Raw genomic sequence first — 20,667 nt, 5'->3', positions numbered from 1 at the left:
AACTATCATGGCTGAGTTCCTTCAACAGTAGCTCAGCATAGTGTTTGCTTTTTTCACTTTTCTCATTTTTTTTCCTTGATAAAAATAGTTTAAGCCTTTGATGGGTGCCCGGTTCCTTTACAAAAATGGGTCATTTTACTAATTAATTACATGACAGGGTCAGTTTATTAATGATTTGACTTCTCTTTATTTATTTTTAACTTTTATATAATTTCTAAAGTTTTATATATTTTTTAAAAAATAAATTTTTAACAATTTGATTAAAAATATTTTAAATAAAATTTTATTAAAATTTTGATATTTTAAATTTTATTATTACATTTTATTATAAAATTTGATTAAAAATATTTAAAAAAATATATTAAAATTTTGATATTTTAAAAATTAATATTTTAGATTTTATTATTACATTTTATTATAAAATTTACAATAATAAAATTTGATTAAAAATATTTTAAATAAAATTTTATAAAAATTTTGATATTTTAAAACTTATATTTTAAATTTATTGTTTCATTTTATTATAAAATTTACAATCATAAAATTTTATTTAAAATATTTTTAATCAAATTATTAAAAAATCTTTGTCAAATATGCGATATAATTAATTAGTAAACTGACCCATTTTTGTAATAAATAAATCAAAATTACCCAATTTTGTAAAAAAACTAGTTAAATCATTAAGAAACTGACCTTACCATGTAATTAATTAGTAAACTGACCTATTTTTGTAATAAATAGGTCAAAGCCACCCATTTTTGTAAAAGAACCGATGGTTGCCTAATTTGATATCTTGATGTTATGGAGACACTTATCAGAACATGACTGCAAATTCGTCGCGCCAACACGTTGCTGCCAGTGATATTTCCATTAAATTTCTCATTGCAACTTCAACAAACAAGGAATTAATATTTTCTAATGGAGAAGACCATACTAAGTTGCAACCACAATGCATACTAAGAAACAATCATACTGAACCATAACTCTTGATACCACTTGTTGAAGATCCAACTACAGATAACAAAGTCGTTAGAGAATAATCACTATGTACAAATCTTTACAACACACAAAAAACACTTCCAATCCTTTGGTCAACCCTTTGACTCCAAGTACACCCATCTTCTTTAGAGCAAGAAATTAACTATACCTCACAATACCATATCACAATAATATAAGAAAAGTCAAACACTAAATTAAGGTGTGTGTTACTTGGTGCTAGAAATATTATCAACATAAAATCATTATATAGTCACTAACACAAGAAGATGCATTATTTCATCAATTATTTTATTTTATTTTTTATAAATAAACTCAATATTTCACTTCCCGCATTACATCATTTAATTATGATTAAGAATAGAATAGTAACTAATTGGTAAATTGTGCACATCGAAGAATAGTTGTATTATATATGGTTATAAATTATATATTCAAAAGATTCTTCCGATTTGCAGACCGCGTAAAAAAACGACGAAACGGCATGTCGTTTAAACGAACATATGAGACGACAAGCGAAAGGTTAGTGGTGGATTGAGAGAGTGCGGTGTTGGTTGAAGATGTGGAAAGTTGGTGGTTGATGCTTGATTCTCGAGTTAGCGATTCAGACAGAGGGTAGCCAATGGCCCGAAGATTCCCTCGCGTTATGGGATTGGCCAAAATGTGCAGGAACAGAAATATCTCCTTCAAATCTTTGGATCCCCCTTCCTCCCTCACCCATGGAATCCACATCTTTCATTGCCCTGTAACCAACCTTCTATGGTTTTTTAGGTTATGCTTTGGTATGTGAATTTTTGACTGTGTTATCATTCGAAGGGAAATTGAAATTGGTTTTTGTGAATAGGATGCGGTTGGAATTGTTGCCAAACTATCGGAATGTATTGCTTCTAGAGGGGGAAACATTCTCGCTGCTGATGTTTTTGTTCCGGAAAATAAACAGGTCTTCTACTCGAGAAGGTACACTTCTTCTCTAATTTGCATGATGCTTTTAACACACACATAACAGTGTTCGAATCCTTTCTTATACATGTCTTCATATTTGATGTCTAACCGTATATCGAATAAGATTTTGCCTTTGAAGGAGCATACCTGTATAAAACCAAAGAAAAGTATAACCCATGTTGTCCTGTGAGTTGACTATGATTTGCATGCATTGATTCATTGGGTCACTGATAAAACAAAACTTAAATATACTTCAATAGTCATTGTCTCTAATCAAATTCAGTAAACCTTGACAATTTTAGATGAAAGCAATGGTTAATAGGACGCAATGCCAATTTTGGTTGGAGAACAACACTAAAAGCATCTAAGGTTTATCCTTGCCAATATTATTTCTATCTTTAAGCTTTTAGGATAAAAGGAATCTCTCTATCTTGCTAAGTGCTAACACTTATATGAAGGAATTTCGTAGCCTTCTCCTTAGGGACAGTTCTTAACAAATATTAATACCATGTATGTATGGTTTATCATGTACTGATGTCCAGTTTGTGTGTTTGAGCTCCATAACCCAGTGCATGTGAAGAAGCATCGGAACTATGGTTTTAGAGGGATGGCGGGAAGGAAATGGGTATATGGAAACAATACAATGATTGCAGCTTCAATAACTTGTGTTAATTATTGCAGTGATTTTGTTTTTGATCCTGTTAAATGGCCACGTGTGCAAATGGAGGAGGACTTCCTAAAGCTTTCACAAACATTCAATGCAGTAAGATCTGTTGTAAGAGTGCCAGCCCTGGATCCTAAATATAAGATAGCAGTTCTGGCATCAAAGCAGGTGGGCATTATCACTCTTGTTATCTTTTTCCCCTTTAGTTTTCAAAAGAGATCTATACAATAGTGAATATTGTTATTTTTCTGTAGGACCACTGCCTTGTTGACTTATTACATGGATGGCAGGACGGAAGATTTCCAGTAGATATTACTTGTGTAATAAGGTGAAATTTCAGTAATTTCACCACTATATTGATTTATATTTCTTTCTCTGTCTTATATTTTTATTTATTTATTTTCTTCCCTGATGCAATCACCAGTAACCATTATAGAGGTTCAAACACCCATGTGATTCGTTTTCTTGAAAGGCATGATATTCCTTATCATTATTTATGCACAACGAATGAAAATAAAAGAGAAGGGGAGATGTTGCAGCTGGTTCAGAATACTGATTTTTTAGTACTTGCGAGATATATGCAGGTACATATTGTACACAATTCATGTTCTCAGTGTATCTATTATATTTCTATTATTTGATAGAGATTTTAATGATTGGGCTTATTCTTGAAATTTGGGTTCTTCTGGGAAGAACTGGCTCTTCTCTGCGTATGCTTGTTATGAAATCTGAGAGTAGTTTATATTATCTTGGATAGTAAACCAATGTTCATATTTGATAGTATTGAACTATTAATACTTACAGCATTGATTTATATGCAAAGATATTGTCTGGAAACTTTTTAAGGAGCTACGGGAACGATGTAATTAACATTCACCATGGCCTGTTGCCATCGTTCAAAGGTGGCAGACCATCTAAACAGGTTGGTTTACCTGCACTTTTATAGGTTAAACTGTTACCACTTTTAACCATGAGTTATGCTCTTTCTATTTTTTTCTTCATTTGTATACATGTTTAATAGGCTAGAGTATTTTGGCAGGCCTTTGAGGCAGGTGTTAAATTAATTGGTGCAACAAGTCACTTTGTAACTGAAGAACTTGATGCTGGACCTATAATTGAACAAATGGTGAACATACAATCTTTCATACTTGTTTCGCTACAGTTCACATTTGATTGCTTCCTTTACAATAATATTTGAACACTAATGTTGATCTGAATTGACTATTTGTGACAATAAACAACATTATCACGTTTAGAGCCATTTATTTATGGTGTTTTTTTTTTTTGTTACACTTTGTGCTGGAGACTTATCATTACACAGTTACAATATTTCTGCATCTGCTTTCTGAAATTCAGATCCATCGTCCATGAGACCCCAGTCTGGAGCCTCCTAGAGTTAGATGAGACAATAACATAGAATGGACAAAATCGTAGGTGCAATTAGCATGGTATATGTGACATTAATAAGGTGATCAAATTGCGAGGCTAACTCCAGTTACCATGCAAGATTTGTGTTTTTTGAGGGTGAATTTCCTTAGATTTTAATCGACATTTCTGTTGTTTTCTTGTGTTCTAAAATAATAGCAACCAGGGCACCCCCACTTTTGAAGGGTCCAATTTGTGGTTAGTTATTCCAATTTCAATGCAGTTAAAAAACGGAACTAATGGTGGGAAGATATTGCATCAATGGTTGAAATCTGTCCCAATATTGATAAGTTTTTATAACTATTACAATGCTGTAGATTACATTTGCTGTGCTAAGATTCATTAGCACCCCTCCCTTGGATAAAATAGAAATTGATACCGCCGCAGAAGAATGCTAGCGGCATGAAATTCTTTAGGTTCCTGTTTCAGTTACTTTATGGGCAGGCCAAATTTCCCAGATACATCTGAGTCTTACTTTTCACTGTATCTATTTTTCTGTGTCATCTGCCAGACTGTAAATCAAGCATGCTTTAACTGCGCACAAGTATAGTTCAACATATATTTAATGCGCAGCCTCAAGTACGGTCGATACTATTTATCTGTGGGTAAAATGGTTTAATTTAATTGCAGGTTGAGAGGGTTTCCCATAGAGATAACTTGCAGAGCTTTGTGCAGAAATCAGAAAACCTAGAGAAGCAATGCCTTTCCAAGGCTATCAGATCTTATTGTGAACTTCGAGTGTTACCTTATGAAGAAAAGAAGACTGTTGTATTTTAAAGAAAACAGCAAATCACCAAAATATGGTGCGCACCAAAATGGGGTGCTTTTGTATTTCTATTCAATCACTTGGAAAATTCAATCAATTTCCCTCTTTAGTTGTAAAATATGAGCTTAAGAAGAAGATTGAACTTGATTCTTTGGGTCCTTGTAGCTTTGCTAATTCTGTGAAATGAATTCTGCAACTTGCTGGGCTTGGTTACCCTGATCGTCATTTGTAATGACTGAATGCTTTCTCACGACATGCTAACGTTAAAGGGAAGAAAACAGCTTTCATTTGCAACCATTATGCGGTAATCAAAGTTATATATTTTTATTCTTATTCTTATTTATAATTATTATATGTTTAAGGCTTTATATAATTTAATTATTTAATATACAATTATTTAAATAATATACGTACATATATATATATATATATATAATGTTTATAATAATAACACATATTATACTTTGAAATAATTTTATTATTTACGTTCAAAGTATCTTATTAATATTTTGAATTTATTGAGTAAAAGTGGTGTAAAAATCTCACTTGACTTTCCACCATCTAATATCTATCTTAATTTTATTATTTAAACTAGTGGTGAAGTAAATGTATTTTCTATTACTTTATGCATTTAATACTAGAAAACATGGAACATATTATGTTAAGTACTTAACTCATTTCATTCACATATTTAAAATGTAAATTTCAATTTTAAACAATTACATCATTAAACATTATTACATGTAAATATCTTTATTTTTTTTTATCAGCATGTACATATCTAAAACATATATAAAAAATTACTCTAATGTTGCTTTTATTGATTAATTGAACGACATTTATAAATAGAAAAAAAATAATGACCTCTGCATTGCTTAAGTTAAGACTTTATTTCTTTAGTGACACTTTATGTCCGTTATCACTTAAGTGCTTAAGTGATAAGACTCATTGTTCATACTAAAACATCTTCTAAACCTTATTAATAAACATTTTAAAAAAGAAAGAATTAATATGATAGTTTTCCCACCTAAAACATTAAGTCACGACTTGAACAAATAACATTACCATTTAAGCAATTATGCAAACTCTTGAACGATAATGCTCTGCATCTAAACTAATGATTATTTCTTGAGTTTCGAATTAAGTTCCCCTTTAAGGTTTTTCTTCTTTCGCCCATACATATTACGATTACACATCAAAGAAATTATTTTACAACCTTGGTTTCTACTAATATCTTTTTGAAATGCCCTTCCAATCCTTTTCTTTACCGCTCTACGTGTCTTCAAAACTTAGGTGAATTCATGCATTACTTTTGATTTAAAAAAAAATGTCTTCTCAATTATTTTTCAACACTTAAAATTTTCTCTTTCACCGGAGAGTGATACAATACAATTCAAACTAGTCACGTGTCGCTGTTAATACTTAAAAGATCTAAAGAAAGTTTTGTTGTCTCAACAGAGTTAACTCGACGAAGCAGACACCCAATCCCATCAACCCATTTTTTCTTGTGGAGTTTACCGTCACACTTAAACTCTAGAAGACCTTGTGCAGTTTTGAGGCCAAAGTAGAACTCTTCTGAGTTTCTCCTTTCTTTTCTGTAAGGCCACGCCCCATCTTTGTCACACATTCCATAAACCACACCTATATAATAATTTATGCAATCAAAGTTAGACTACCTAACTTCAAAAACAGAGACAACTGCGTAAAAAATAGAATTTTTATGTCCAAATAGAATACAAAAAGTAAAGAAGTTTAGCAATGCCAATAGATGTTTGGATTAAGGTGGTGGGTATGCACATGCCAGAGTTTTTAACCAATGCTTACATTTATTCTTTTTGGAGAAGGCTCCTCCAACGTGCTTGCTCTTGATCTTGATTTTGACCTGAGTAAAAGAATTAAAAATCCCGTCTTTATTATCAGTACAGTATTGTGTCCGAAAACTTCATCACATGAATATTTAAGTTCGAATTTTGATTTGGTATACCTGACATTTCTTGTTGATGTAGACAGAAACACGCTTCCATCGTAACACACCTGAAAAAGTTAATCAATGCAGGCTTAAAAATAGTGGTAAGCAAAATTCCTATTATTTATTGGTCATGTATGTTTGAACTTTTTGCTCTTTAGAATCAGAACTTGACTATAATGGAGAGTGTCTTTGTTGTTATCACCTTTCCGTGAGAGCTGCAACAAATCTCCCTCACAAGGAAGATGATGATCACACATTTGACCATCAAAAGCATGAAACCATTGAGGTTGTGGTAGAAGTACTCTATCATAGGGACTTATAGATGCATTCCTCTTTGCTTCGTTTGGCATTCTTGCTCTCAGAGCTGCTTCTCCTCTCAAAGCTGAAAAAAAAAGCTGGTCTTAAAAATCACTTTCCAAAATTGTTAAGAACAAAGATGAACACCCCCAATGTTGGGGGTGATTCAGAGACTGTCCATATTTTCACATATTCAAAGATCAGAACCGTTTGATAAACACTGGAAGACTCAGATTTCTCACTAAAATTTCTCATAAGGCTGATAAAATTTAAAAAGAAAAGTACTTTTTCAAAATAAGTTTTAGCAAATACCTGTTGCAGCTGCAGCTGTAAGAGTCATAAGATCACCAGGGGTTTGAATATCAACAGCAGATTTTACAGTAGAAGCCACATGATCATGTTCAGCTCCAGCTTGTTCAGCCATTTCAATGCAATGTGATGCCATGAGTTGTGTGGCTGAAGCCAGAGCAAGGTTCAACTTTGAGTGAGAGCCATTAGTGTTTTCTGCTGCAGCAACAGCAGCCAAGGCCGAAGCTAACCCAGCAATGGACACAGCAGAATGCAAACGTGCATTTTCTAACCGTGCCCGATCTTTCTTCTTTACAGCAACACTAGTGTTCCCATGATGTCTCTGATGAAACCATTTTCCTATGGTTCCCATCTTTCTAGGAGAAGCTATGATCTTACCTGTCTGCAAAAGTAAGAGCAGAAAAAATTAGAGCTTGTAGAGCTTAGGCCAAACCACAATCCAATAAATTGTTAGGAGCGACAAAATTCTCTTCCACTGATTGATCCACATGTTCTCGGTGTATGTATGTGAACTTGTAATTAGAGACCAGTAGGTACTTTTGAAAACATAATTTTTTGTTAAGCAATTATCTTTCAGAGTTTTGTGAGATTATGAGATTCATCAAGAATTAATGCAAAATGTGCATAGCATGATGCATGTGAAGAAATATGACTTACTACTAATTGAGGTGCGGAAAAAGCTTCTGGCAAGGTGGGTTGATTCTGGTCATGGAATGTGTGCTTCTGTTTTTCCAGAAGAGCCTTTGAAATTTCTGCAGCAGAGAGACTCCAAGACCTGGATAAGAACTCCATAGGCTCATGTGGGGTAGGTGGCTGAGGTATGGAGGGTAACGATGGGACCAGTTTGAGTTCATCATTTTCTTGCACATCCTCTAATTCTAACCCATGCCATGAACCAATTTTGCAAGGTGGAAAGTAACCACCATCCATTCTAGTTTCTACCTTTTTTTTTTTATCAATCTACCTTTAGATTCTGAATGACCAACTCAAGAACTTGGATTATATTCGCAGATAACTAACTAACACACGACCCAAAAAGCACATAAAAGAAGGTTAGTTCGAACTTGTGATTGACACACGTATATTCGGGTTCCCTGAGAGCTGAAAAAGGTAAAGGTAAAAGTTTGGTGTGATTTGAAAGAACTTGCTTATGGAAACGACCGCTGTTTCAGAGTTTCAGTGTTTGTGCACAACAGCAGCAGATAAGTACTTCCAACATCCTTTGCAGACCGTGCCTGATGTTCCAAACCCCTCACTGAATATTGATCAACCAAAATACATTAAAGACCACAACAAACATTCTAGCAAACTTCAAACTTTGGAAGACACGAAACGAAAAAGAAAACCCAATTAAGTCCCTCCGAAACTTCAAAAGCCTGAACCCGGAATATATAATAATCCGATTTGTTAAAGTAATTTAAAAAAATAACCACCCGCTTTACAGAGGTTGCAACCTTAACAGCAGCTTTTGAGTTTTGACCAAGCTTTTGCGACCAAGTTGAGTCTGAATAGATTACATGAACACTAATCCGAGTCTTGTGCTTTGTACCAGCATGAATTCAGGTTGAAGTTGATTAAATAATCGGGGACAAACCGGTATTCACGAAGCTCAAAAACAAAGCATACTATAAATTTAACAAGACATATTCCCGAATAACCGGGCATTGGTTCGTAGGAGAGCCATGCACAACCCTGTTGTCGATGAGAGACACATTTTGATTGGTAATATTATTATTATTATTATTATTATTATTATTATTTTAAAGTATGGTTACATAAGATTTCGTGATGGAAGGAATATTAAGATGTGTCGTTGAAAATAGGAATAAAGTGGTTGCAGCGCAGGAGCAGAGTCTATGAATATGATGACACTCCATGGACCTTAGACTAGACGGCGGTGGGTGGGGCTTCACAGTAACCTTTGCCATAGACTACGCAGCAGATGAAATTACTTTCAATATTAATATCATATCATATGTCCACATTTCTATTTTTAGATTATTCCCACATTTATTTTTCACTCTAAAAGTATTCCTTTCCATTATTATTAAGGTAAGGGAGCAGTGTACAAAATAAAGAAAAAGACATTTATAAATTAGGTCACTGCCCATTTTTTGAATTGTACCAGATATTTAATTTTCCACATGCACATGTAAGACTATAAATGAGAGAAAAAGCTCTTTCCAGAAATCTTTTTAAGATGAAGTCTATGGATAGGTGGTCCACCCCGGACCATATATGTAATAATTTTTAGATTAATCTCTCCTTCAAAGATTATACTTCTTTCATTTTGTACTATGTTATCTCTTTCTACTCTCTTGGTTGTGTAAGATTTTTCATTTTCATATTAACGTTTTATGTATTAATGTGAGTAGTGTTTGTTGAAAATCTAGACTAACTATTTTTATAATAAGATGTTTCCTTATAACTATGAGATTCTATTTAAGTGATTTGAGTTTAGTTTTACCCAAGGTAATTACATATTCACAATAAAATTAAATTATAAATTTCTCTAACAATTAAACTTCAATAAGTTACAAATAATGTACCTAAGAAAAATAAAATATAAAGAGGATAAAGTAAACGAGAGATAAAAAAAATAAAATATAAAGAGCGTAAAGTAAACTAGAGATTTTGAGCCTATGATCCTCTAGAGAGCTTCTAATGGATATTGTTTCTTAGTAATAGTCCAAACCGATGTGAATTCTCAATAATCTCAAAAATCTTATAAGACAATAAATTTATGGGTTTTCCTTCTTATATGAATGAGATTCAAATGTGAATTCTCAATAATCTCCCTTAAGGGTCAGTACCGCATTGGTACATTTCCTTTGAGTTCGTAAGAGAAAAAAAAAATTCATTGAGAAAATACAACATCAATGAGACTTAAGCTCAATTCACATAAGTTATTAACACTACTTTCAATTAAAAAGTCTTCAACGATGATCAGTTTGTGGATTTTCATCTATATTTAACTTTTTCATTTTTATCTAAAATGTAAAACTTCATCTTGGATTCCCTACCTACCACCACCATCAATTGTTTTATATTCATGTGAAGCATCCATTCGATGATTAGAGGGGCTATGATCAATATATATGTTGCAATGGCTAAATCACGAAGAAATGGAGATAAGAAAAGGCACTTTCTAGAAATAGATAAGAGTACCATGTTAGCTGCATGCTAGCTGCAAATGTTTAGATAATTTTCTCTAAAACCGATTGACGAGTCTAATTCTAAATAAAATATATGCTTTTAATTTTAATTATATTAATATAGTTAATTCTAATTATCTTAATATAATTATAAATAAATATACACATTTTTATGACAAAAATATTTGTCTATTTTCTTACAATATAATAATTATTTTATAAAATAAATTAATTCTCAAATAAATCGGATCAAGAATGATAAATATAAATTTAAATAAAAAAATTGTCATCTAATTTAACTCAATTTATGAGTTTTCACTCCACTCTATAAGGCAAAAACCATTCTAAGATGTACACTGATTTTCTTAACATGAATCTAAATCACAGTGTTATACATTCTCTTAATAATTCAATAACATGGGTTAAATAAAAGTTACTAGGATGAAATATGTAGGTAAAAATATCCAGAAATCTAATATATTAAAACCTTAAGTTGGAAATTGTCGAGAAATCACGCACTAAAAATAATAATACACAGGCAAGTGCAATTTTCCTGTAAATCTTTTTATAATTTTTTATGGACCAAAATTGTAAATCTTTCATAGTGTAATTTTTTTGGCAAAAATTGTAAAAATGACACACAACTATTTAGCGCTTTACTTTTATAATATTTTTCTACTACTTTTTTCTTTATATTACTCGATGTGGAACTTTGATGAATACCCATCCAAGAATATAAATCGTTGTTCTCTTTTACTACTAAATTTTGAGGTATATACATGATAATAAAAAGTGTGGTCTTAATCTTTTAACATGACGCATCCCTGAAAGTAGCTACGTATGGCATTAAAAATGATTGCAGTGAGGCAAGAGTAACCTGGAGTGAGATATATAGAGGTGTTGGTGAGTGTTGCAGAAGAGAGGAGTTAGGCAGATACATAATTGATCATGTGAGTGTGTCTATGTAATGGGAACAGTTACATGTCGACGACACATATCTCATACCAAAATTTGAAGGTTACTCATAACCAACCATACACACTCGCATCCCTCCACAAACTTCAACCTCATCATATCAAGACATCCCCACTTTCCATTTCTGACATAACAAAAAAGCAGAAGAGGCCCCATGCATTATTCAACCAGACTAAGGAATTCGCCATGATTTGACGCATGCATGTATAGATCTGATGCTACAAATTATACTCATCTGGGGCAAAACTTTCAATCCTCGCCCTGCTTCCATCTCAATAAACCAATCGGGTGGAACAAATTACTTATATCATCTCACCTTTTTCTTTCAACCAAATCACAACTGGTGCATGTATATATATAGCAACTATTCTAGGAAAAAGTATATCTTGTTCATTTCTGCTAAATTGTATCTGTTACTGCGTTGAATATTTAAGTAGCAGTCTAAGTTTTATACCGTTTAAAAATAAGAAAAGTAACATACAAAAAAAATTAAGATTTTAAGTTGGAGGTACGAGAATTTGTATAAGAATGATCCGATTTTTCGATTATCATGGATGGAGATGAGTTGTATACGTACATGTCATTAAGAATCTAATTGTAAACGTAAATTTTATATTGATTAAAAATGAAAAAGTAAAACAATATATAAGAATAAAGACTCAAACTCATCGTTTTAAAGTTTTTGAAGAATAATTATAACAAACCATATTAAAATAAAAAGAATTATAAATAAAAGAAAATAAAAGTCATGAATGAACAATAATATACGATTTTATATAAAATGGTAATGTCATAATGAATACTATAATGGGTTTGCATAAATTTTTTAGGTATTAAAAACTCATTTGTTTTTACGTATTGATTTGTATACACAAGTACTATATGAGATTTTTAATGAAAATTTTGCTTAAAATTGTTGATGATAGAGAATTTTAATGTAGTAGTTAATGAGGTTAAAAAATAATAAAGATTTAAGATAAGAAGAAAAAAATAAAATTTATGGGTACATAGGAATTTTTATACTAGTTTGATTCTTTTCAAATCTACATAGAGTTAATATGGGTAACTTGAGTTTGAATTTTTACTATAATCTTAAATTATTCAATTACAAAAAATACCTATGTAACTAAATAAGATATACAAATCACTCCTTAAAACATCTTCAAGAAAATTTACAAAATAATGAGTGTTGGTTTATGAAAACATAAAAGAGCAATAAACCCTTCAACATTATTAAGCTCTCTCAATACCCTAAAGAACTAAATGCGGAAGTGGACCTAGATTAGCCATTGGGAACAAATGGTAATTTTGGTATTTGGTCTACCAACTTTAGAGCACCCTAAGTTTTTTTCTTTCTCTCTTATGAGAAACAAAACAGAAATTGTACATGCTCTCAGATGGGGACCATAACCCTTTATGTAACCTCTGTCGTTTACTATCTTCCAAGAGTCAATATTTCTAATTTGTCCCCTTCATCAAATTAAGAATATATATATATATATATATAATATTTATTTATGTGTTAGACTTTATGAGCTCAAAAATATCATTATATACCTTGAGTATATTCAAAAGATCACGTTCATTGATTACATTCCTATATAGAACCAAAATATTGCATTAATTGCAAATAAACCTAGCAATGACCACTAATGCTGACATAACCAAATGATCATCAACATGGACTCATCATGAGAGATGTAGCATGAAATATTACATGAAGGTGAACTGTACATGTTTATTCTCAACTAGTCCTTACTTTATTTCAATTATAAGATTAATATAATAACCTTAATATATAGAGTGTAGTTTCTGAATATAAACCATATATTTATTGAACCAAATGTGTCCAAAAGACAATGTATGCAAACATAAAAATGAACATAAAACATAAAACACAAAAATGACTAACTCTCACTAAACCAAAGATTCCTCAAAACTTAAAATACTCATATGAGCAACATGCTCATGGAAGACTTTTGGAGGGAAGACTACGGTTAGAGACTTCATCTTCGAGGAAGAATCGTTGACAATTTCAAATCCAATTCATACAAATGCTTTTTATGAAGCAAATTTAGAACCTCAAGAACAAACTTAAGATCCTCAAGAACATGTGCTCTGACACCAATTTTTGGTTTATGAAAACATAATAGAGCAATAAACTTTCAGCATTATTAAGCAATTTTCAATACCCCAAAGAATTAGATGCGGAAGCGTTCTTGAATTGAGCATCGGGAACACTAGATCATAATTTTGGTATTTGATCTACCCACTACAGAGCACCCTGATTTTTTCCTCTTGATTCTCTCTCGTGATGGAGAATAAGAGAAAGGAATAAGTGTGATGTCAAATGAACCATAACCTTTTTGTGTAAGCTTTGTGGATTACTATTTTTCAAAAGTTAATATTCTTAATTTGTCTCATTCATCAAATTACAAATTAGAATATTGTTGGCATCTATCCTATTAATATTTTCATGACAACTGTATGGTTTTAGCCCCGGATATAATTAATCAAATTACTTTAACAAATTGACTAATAAAATATAATGGTCTTAACATATTTAATTATTTATCTTATATATATATATATATATATATATATATATATATACATTATTTTAAATATATATTAAAAAAAATAAACAAATTTAAAAATATAAAAAAATAAATAAAAGATATTACGTTAAAAAAATAATAAATAAATAAACTAAAGAAAATAACAGTTAGAATTAAAAAAATTAACATTTACATAAAATTAAAACAGAATAAAAAAAATAATTATATTTTTTAAATTTAATTCATATCTAATATATTAGAAAAATTAAATACAATTAAAGACTCGAAAAAATAAAATTAACAATAATAAAAATCAAGAACTAAACTAAAGAAAAATTTTAGAAAAAAGAATATAAATATATATATATATATATATATATATATATATATATATATATATTACCTTTTTTTCTTTTTACTTATTTTTTTATATTTAATGTTTAATTATTTTTTAATTATAGTTAATTTATAGTTTTATTTAATTATTTTTGAATTTTATTTATTTTTAATACATATAAAAATAAAATTAAAAAACAAAAAAAATGATATATACACTAGATTTCAAATATCTATAACAATATATAAAGAGTATTGCCTCTATTTTGTCCACATTTTATAATATATATCCTTTACAATATAATTATTTATTAAAATTTTTAAAATTAATGGTTATTTTTACCTATTTTCTAAATTTTTTTCTTTTTTTTATTCATCAAAAATTAATTTTTCTATTTATTTGACTTTATTTTTAACATTTTTACTTCATTTTTAATAAATATAAATTTATTTTATATATTAACTTAATAACATTACACTATTATTATTTACTAAGATAAGTATACATAGACGCGATAACGTCTGTATGTACGCTAATATATATATATTTGAAATTTCATAATTATATATATTGAATTTCAACTATACGTATACATATAAAAATAAAATTAAAAAAACAAAAAAATTATATATATATTTATTGAAATTTTATAATTATATATATGGGATTTTTAAATATGATATTTTTTTATCAGATTTCGAAATTCGATAATACTTTTAACCGAGTCTCAAAATCCAGTTAGATAATTTCCGAATTTTGAAATTTGGTATCTTTTGTTTTAGGCAGTGTTCGTTTTTGCGGATTGTACTATTCGGACCAATTAGGACCAATTAGAAGAGATATATTGTTTATAAAATCGTGTTCGTATCACTAAATAAGAATGGAAAAGCACAGACGGATTCAAGAAAATACTTCATAAATAAATCTTCTCGCAAATGCAAGGATTTGGACCGATACATCAATTTTTACTTTTTTATCCTCATATTATATCATCATAATACATATATATATATATATATATATATATATATATATATATATATATAATAAATTATAATAATAAATAATATATATAATCAGTAATATATAATAATCATTAATAATTAAAAATATTATTTAAAATATAATAATTAATATATTAATATATAATAACTAATAATATATATATATAAAATGATTATTATTATTATTAATTAATAAAAGTATATAATAATTAATAATAATTATAATATTGTTAAAAACTAATAATATATGTAGTTATTATTATTAATTTATATATATATATATATATATATATATATATATATGTATATATATATAAAAATAAATTAAAATATTTTTAAATTTTAATTTTTTTTAATTCAATAAATTGTAATTTTATTAAATTTTTATTATGAAGGGTATTTTAGTAAATTTTAAATTTTATCTATTATAACTTTTATTTAATCTATTATATCAATCAAATCATTAACTAACTTTCATAAAATTTATCTTCAAATTCATTCACTTTACTTTTTAAATCTACTCAAAAAAACATACATATTTATCTCCTTTAAATCCATCTTCAGACTATCTCCCAAATCCATCTTATCATAGAAACAGCCTTAAAAGTGGAGGTTGGTGAGCGGGATAAAAGTCAAAAATTTTTTTGATAATTTTTGAAAAACTCGGGAATGCATAAACACTCTTTTCTTTTTCTCCTCTTTATTTATACTTATTTTTGTTTGCATATTATTTGTCAAAATTCTATATGGAATGTATTCTATATCACTTTATGTAAAACTTGTACACAGATTTTGAGGAAAAACATTTATATTTTTGAAGATGAAGTAATTAAGCATTGAAGTTTAAAAATGAAGATGTTACTTCACTTTTAGGGACAAATTAGATACGTATTTGACTAGCAATTACATTTTCGAGCAGTAAAAGGTTATTACATCAAAATGAACTTTTCAAAATTGAAAAAGAAAAAATGTATTTCGAAATGAATTGGAGATGGAGAAGAAAATGGTAAAGTGTAACATAATCTTGGGCTGAAACCCCGCCACTGTAGCCCAAGTTCTTAATGGGCTGCACAAATCATGATGCTATACATTTGGGTTTGGGAAAGTAAGGCCCAATACAAAATTTGTATACGTGATGTATTCGGATCCGAATCCGTATGTATCGAGGTTTGTTAATAATAATATACGGAAAGAGCGCGTGTAAAATAAAATTGATGGTTCATTTATTCCGTTACAGACGAGAAGGTTGTGGATTGACAGTGGAGCAAACGACAGAACAGCGAGTGTGAAGATTTTGCGTTTGGTAGAGATGCCTGTAAGTAGATGTAAATCTTTATTAATTAGTTAATTATTAATTAATTGGGGTTGTGAAGTTTGAATCGGATTGGGATCGTAACGTTGCGATGCAGATTAGGAGCTTGGTAGAGGTGGAGTCACCAAGCCCACTCAGATACTTGATCGGCGCCGCCGTTATGATGATCGGAGTGGTGTTACCCGTCGGTTACATGATGTTCCGTAACAAGCGCGTTCCCTCCTCTTCCTCCTACTCCAAACAGACGTAGGTGTGCCCTTTCTTTTTTCAATTCCTCCCACTCATATTCTTATTTCCTCTCTCACTATAGAGTTCGTTAATCCGTTACAATGTGGTCAGTTAGATGTAAAAGTGGGGGTTGAATTTTGCAAGTGTAGGAAACAGGTTTTGGTGGGAACTAATCAATCATGATTGGTATTTCAGGAACAAGGTTTTGATTTGATATAGAGAAATGGTGGTTATGATGTGAGAAGCCTCCGGTTTAGTGGATTTGAATTTGTTTGGAGGGGGTGATTGATTTAACTTAGAGGCTTCAACAGATCTACCATCTGTTCTGTTGTAAATGCATTTTGTCATCCTAATCTTCTAAGTGTTTGTTCACTTGATTCTGAACTCTAATACATGCTGCTTGTCTTTCCGTTAAGATACTCTATCTTGTATTCAATATTGTAGCTCAACAAAATTTCAATGAACTTGTTTTTCTTTCATTTATTTATCTATTTGTGTTCCTTTTAAGCGGAAAGAAAGACGGGATTGTTGATGCTGGCTTTGGGTATTTTTGTTTTTTTGATCTTGTTCCGTGAGGATACTCGAGTTTTGTGAGTTTATGTTGGTTAGGGGATTTAGGAACTTGAAGTTAGGCTGTCATGTTTCAAATGTGTGAATCCTTTCATGTATCTTTGGTTTCTCATTTGACAGCATTCGATTCCTGTCAAAATAGAAGCAGCTAGTAGTAGTATTAGCTTCTGCGTCATTTTGTTATTTGATGTGAATTCCAGATCAATTGATGCTTATCCAAACATGGCATTAGTGACTGGCTTTCACTCTTTGCTTGATTTCATATAATGGTAACTCTTGTTAGTTGAAATATTTACTGGTGTATCTGGTTAGAAATGTTAGTAACATATATAAGTTTGATACGGCCAGTAATCTTTTTATTTATGTAGAGACCACTATTGCAGTGTGTCTGGCATAACAAGAATAGTTATGATAATTTTAGTAGGATCATGTTTTATACGGGTTATGCTGCTCTCATCTAAATTGATCAAATCCCCCCTGATAAAACCCATACATTGCATTGAGAAGCTGTAAAAGACATGAAAGTGGAAAGCAATGTGCCTCTTGGGTCTTGGCTTTCGAGGTGATAATAGAGAACTTTTGCAAGAGGTTTAAACCTTTAGTAAGTACCCTAGCTCAATAGTTTATGAACATTTCCCCCTTCGAGAATTATTTCACTAATAGCATAGATGTCTCTTGTAGGGAGACCACTCCTAATGTGGGAGCTCTGAAACAGAACCATCCCACTCCCCCCAACAGCTAAAACATCTTGCTGTGTGCATATGGTACCTAAGAAGCGTTGCCACGATTTTTGTATTGTGGGCGCATCTTGATTATCAACATGAAGTCAAGAACTTTTTTGAAAAAATTTTCCGCAAAAATAATTCATGACGTACTGTAGACTATTTGACAAAGAAATTTGGAAAAGTTCAGGACAGTGTAATGAATTAATATAGGCTATCATCATATGTTATATATCAATATTATACGGTAAACAAATACGGAAAGGAAGCCCTCATTGACTAAAGAATTATTGAAAGGATTATTGGTGTCTGCCGATGGCAATAAACCTTGTCTAAAATGATCCAACCAGATTAACACTCGTGGTTAGTAACTTATAATTTCAAATAAATTTAAATTAGTAATAAGAACCATGTACAAAAAATGTGGTGCTTACTCTGAAAAAAATAACTTCTTCTCCATTGGCCAATGACTTCATAATATTATACTGGGAAGGGTTAACATTTTGTTGAGACCTAAATACAAATACCTGTTTGACACTTTTTATTTCTTTTTTTTCTCTTGACCTTATACTATTTATACTATTTATATTTATTTCTCTTTCCCGAGATGTAAAATAGTATGAGGGTATCTATTCTTCCTTACCCTATCTGAAAGAACCCTTGGAGCCACTCATGCGGCCAACTGCTCTATCCCTGTTATCCCCAACAGCGTTAGAATTTAGAACTAGTAAAGGTTTAGATAAAATTTTCTGGAACATTTTGTGGACTTTTGACCCGCTAACTAGGGTATTTGTACCCTTGTTTGATCAAACAAGGCACTGTAATCCTTTGTGTTTGGGTTGGGGTGGAGGTAATAAAAAAAAAAGGAAAGACAGTGGAAACGGAAATTTTTCAAAAGGAGGGAGGGAGAGAGTGTTGTGACAAAAAAAGTATTTGTGTAATATATACAATTACAAAAATACTATTGGTTGAATTTTAATATGAAGTAATTAATTTATGAAATCGAAATAATATTATAAAATTATTTATTTTTTAAATTGAATATTTATAAAAAATTAATTGCAAATAATGTTCAAATTTTTTTCTCACATGCAAATTTAAAAAGGAAAAAAGTGTAATAAAAAACTTTTAAAATAAAAAATGAGACTTGCATTATCATATTAAATTTAAACATATGAAAAATAAAGTAATATTATGACAATGTATTTAACATACCAACAACTAATTTAATAAGACATGAAAATTAATTATGTTTATTACAAATATCGCAAGGAAAAAAGTGCATCAAATTTTTAAGTTCTTGAACCTTATCTTTGGCTCCATTAATGCTTTGATAGATATGTTTTATACCATGATGAAGATTTTGGGATAAGGTGTTTAAACCTAATTGACATACCTTCTCCATTCCTTAGATATCGATCTATATATGATTTAATATATTAGCATCTTGAGAAAAAGGAGATGGTTGTTATTGAATCTTCATTTCCGCTTTCAGATTTTTCTTTATTAGGGATATGTTGTTCGCCATGGATACCCCTGCCAAACATAGTTCACGTTGGTCACATTTAATTTTTTGAGACATCTCTAATTTAGGAGATATAACTACCGTAGGGTAGTTCCACTCTCTAAACACACATGAAGTGGTATGCAAGAAAATACTAAGTTATTAGAAGACCATAAGGTAGGGATAGGTTATTGTACTTGTATTTTGGCGTATGTTAAATGGTATGGTGTGGTCAATTAATGGGAATATTATGTTTTCATATCATGAAGACATCATCTAGCACGACGTGGGATTATTGGCATTCCTACAAGGATGTTCATGAGGTCCCAATGTCATAATTTCAGCTGATATCCCGGCCATAGTTAAGCTCTCCGGGGATGTCTGTCACATCAAACTTTTGTCCCTCATTTTTCAAGTTCTAGACATTGATCCAATAATCAAGTTTGATTATATTCTTTTTCTACAAACACCTCAGTCATTTACTCTTTTGTGTATCTTTCGAGCTAGGTACATGGAAAATGAAAATCTTAAACTCCTTGGCACAAAAGAGTTAGTGATTGAGGTTTTGCAGTAGAAAATTAGAATTAAACCTAATAATTGGGTTAATGTGACCAACTTGAAATATGAGAGGTAGGGATTTGATCTTACCAACATCCTTGAAGAGTTAACTATGTCAAGGATGGATGTCGCTTTGGCTGAAATGATCAAATCGGGCCTTCACATACAATGTGTAGGAATTTTGGTACGACGAATGTCGAAGATAGATTATTGCATTACATTTACAATCTTATTCTAAGTTCTCGGGATAGTAACTATGCACAGGTCCTACAAGATGATTTCTTAGTAATACGAGCCATGAAACATAATATTCCCATTTATTGGTGACACCATCTCCTTCAACATATGTGAAAATGCAAGAGGAACGACATGCTTC

At 30.6% G+C, this 20,667-nt stretch overlaps 3 protein-coding genes across 9 annotated transcripts; 2 read left to right on the top strand and 1 right to left on the bottom strand.

The window, feature by feature from the left end:
* Positions 1-1,461: 1,461 nt before the first annotated feature.
* Positions 1,462-5,006, top strand: LOC114175659 (formyltetrahydrofolate deformylase 1, mitochondrial-like). Of its 3 annotated transcripts, XR_014993382.1 has the most exons (9): positions 1,463-1,741; positions 1,841-1,953; positions 2,620-2,770; positions 2,857-2,930; positions 3,027-3,186; positions 3,426-3,524; positions 3,642-3,728; positions 3,959-4,070; positions 4,658-4,788. XR_014993382.1 is itself a non-coding variant. In XM_028060433.2 (8 exons), the coding sequence occupies exons 1-8, from the start codon at positions 1,619-1,621 to the stop codon at positions 4,802-4,804; spliced, it is 954 nt and encodes a 317-aa protein (XP_027916234.1). In that variant the 5' UTR covers positions 1,467-1,618; the 3' UTR covers positions 4,805-5,006. The 3 variants fall into 3 exon arrangements, 2 of the variants coding, with proteins under 2 accessions (XP_027916235.1, XP_027916234.1); XM_028060433.2 differs by lacking the exon at positions 3,959-4,070 and having other exon boundaries at positions 1,467-1,741; positions 4,658-5,006; XM_028060434.2 differs by lacking the exons at positions 3,642-3,728; positions 3,959-4,070 and having other exon boundaries at positions 1,462-1,741; positions 4,658-5,006.
* A 1,068-nt stretch (positions 5,007-6,074) lies between these two features.
* On the bottom strand, positions 6,075-9,072 carry LOC114177287 (VAN3-binding protein-like). Of its 2 annotated transcripts, none has more exons than XM_028062566.2 (6): positions 8,026-9,072; positions 7,372-7,750; positions 6,965-7,144; positions 6,778-6,827; positions 6,618-6,701; positions 6,075-6,434 (listed from the first exon to the last, which is right to left on the bottom strand). In XM_028062566.2, exons 1-6 carry the CDS (start codon positions 8,296-8,298, stop codon positions 6,327-6,329), a joined length of 1,074 nt encoding a protein of 357 aa, XP_027918367.1. In that variant the 5' UTR covers positions 8,299-9,072; the 3' UTR covers positions 6,075-6,326. The 2 variants fall into 2 exon arrangements, with proteins under 2 accessions (XP_027918367.1, XP_027918366.1); XM_028062565.2 differs by having other exon boundaries at positions 6,618-6,675; positions 8,026-9,069.
* Positions 9,073-16,555: 7,483 nt separating this feature from the next.
* On the top strand, positions 16,556-17,416 carry LOC114179030 (uncharacterized). Of its 4 annotated transcripts, none has more exons than XR_003603420.2 (3): positions 16,556-16,712; positions 16,807-16,955; positions 17,133-17,416. XR_003603420.2 is itself a non-coding variant. In XM_028065219.2 (2 exons), the coding sequence occupies exons 1-2, from the start codon at positions 16,801-16,803 to the stop codon at positions 17,149-17,151; spliced, it is 174 nt and encodes a 57-aa protein (XP_027921020.1). In that variant the 3' UTR covers positions 17,152-17,416. The 4 variants fall into 4 exon arrangements, 2 of the variants coding, with proteins under 2 accessions (XP_027921020.1, XP_027921021.1); XR_003603421.2 differs by having other exon boundaries at positions 16,807-16,959; XM_028065219.2 differs by lacking the exon at positions 16,556-16,712 and having other exon boundaries at positions 16,801-16,955.
* Positions 17,417-20,667: the final 3,251 nt, after the last annotated feature.

The sequence above is a fragment of the Vigna unguiculata genome, chromosome 3, assembly GCF_037176805.1.
Source record: "Vigna unguiculata cultivar grain cowpea cultivar isolate G323 ecotype 2 chromosome 3, ASM3717680v1, whole genome shotgun sequence".
NCBI classification, from domain to species: domain Eukaryota; kingdom Viridiplantae; phylum Streptophyta; class Magnoliopsida; order Fabales; family Fabaceae; genus Vigna; species Vigna unguiculata.
The sequence above is the reverse complement of the archived record's forward strand: the minus strand, read 5'-3'. Positions and strand labels throughout refer to the sequence as shown.

Bases quoted from the DNA above. Each gene is read 5' to 3' on its own strand.
- LOC114175659 (XM_028060433.2), top strand. From the start codon at position 1,619: ATGGCCCGAAGATTCCCTCGCGTTATGGGATTGGCCAAAATGTGCAGG. The intron at 3,525-3,641 runs GTTGGTTTACCT...GTATTTTGGCAG, and splicing joins GTGGCAGACCATCTAAACAG to GCCTTTGAGGCAGGTGTTAA. The intron at 3,729-4,657 runs GTGAACATACAA...ATTTAATTGCAG, and splicing joins GACCTATAATTGAACAAATG to GTTGAGAGGGTTTCCCATAG.
- LOC114177287 (XM_028062565.2), bottom strand. From the start codon at position 8,298: ATGGATGGTGGTTACTTTCCACCTTGCAAAATTGGTTCATGGCATGGG. The intron at 6,828-6,964 runs GTGATAACAACA...TAACTTTTTCAG, and splicing joins GTTGCAGCTCTCACGGAAAG to GTGTGTTACGATGGAAGCGT. The intron at 6,435-6,617 runs GTAAGCATTGGT...ATTATTATATAG, and splicing joins CTTCTCCAAAAAGAATAAAT to GTGTGGTTTATGGAATGTGT.
- LOC114179030 (XM_028065219.2), top strand. From the start codon at position 16,801: ATGCAGATTAGGAGCTTGGTAGAGGTGGAGTCACCAAGCCCACTCAGA.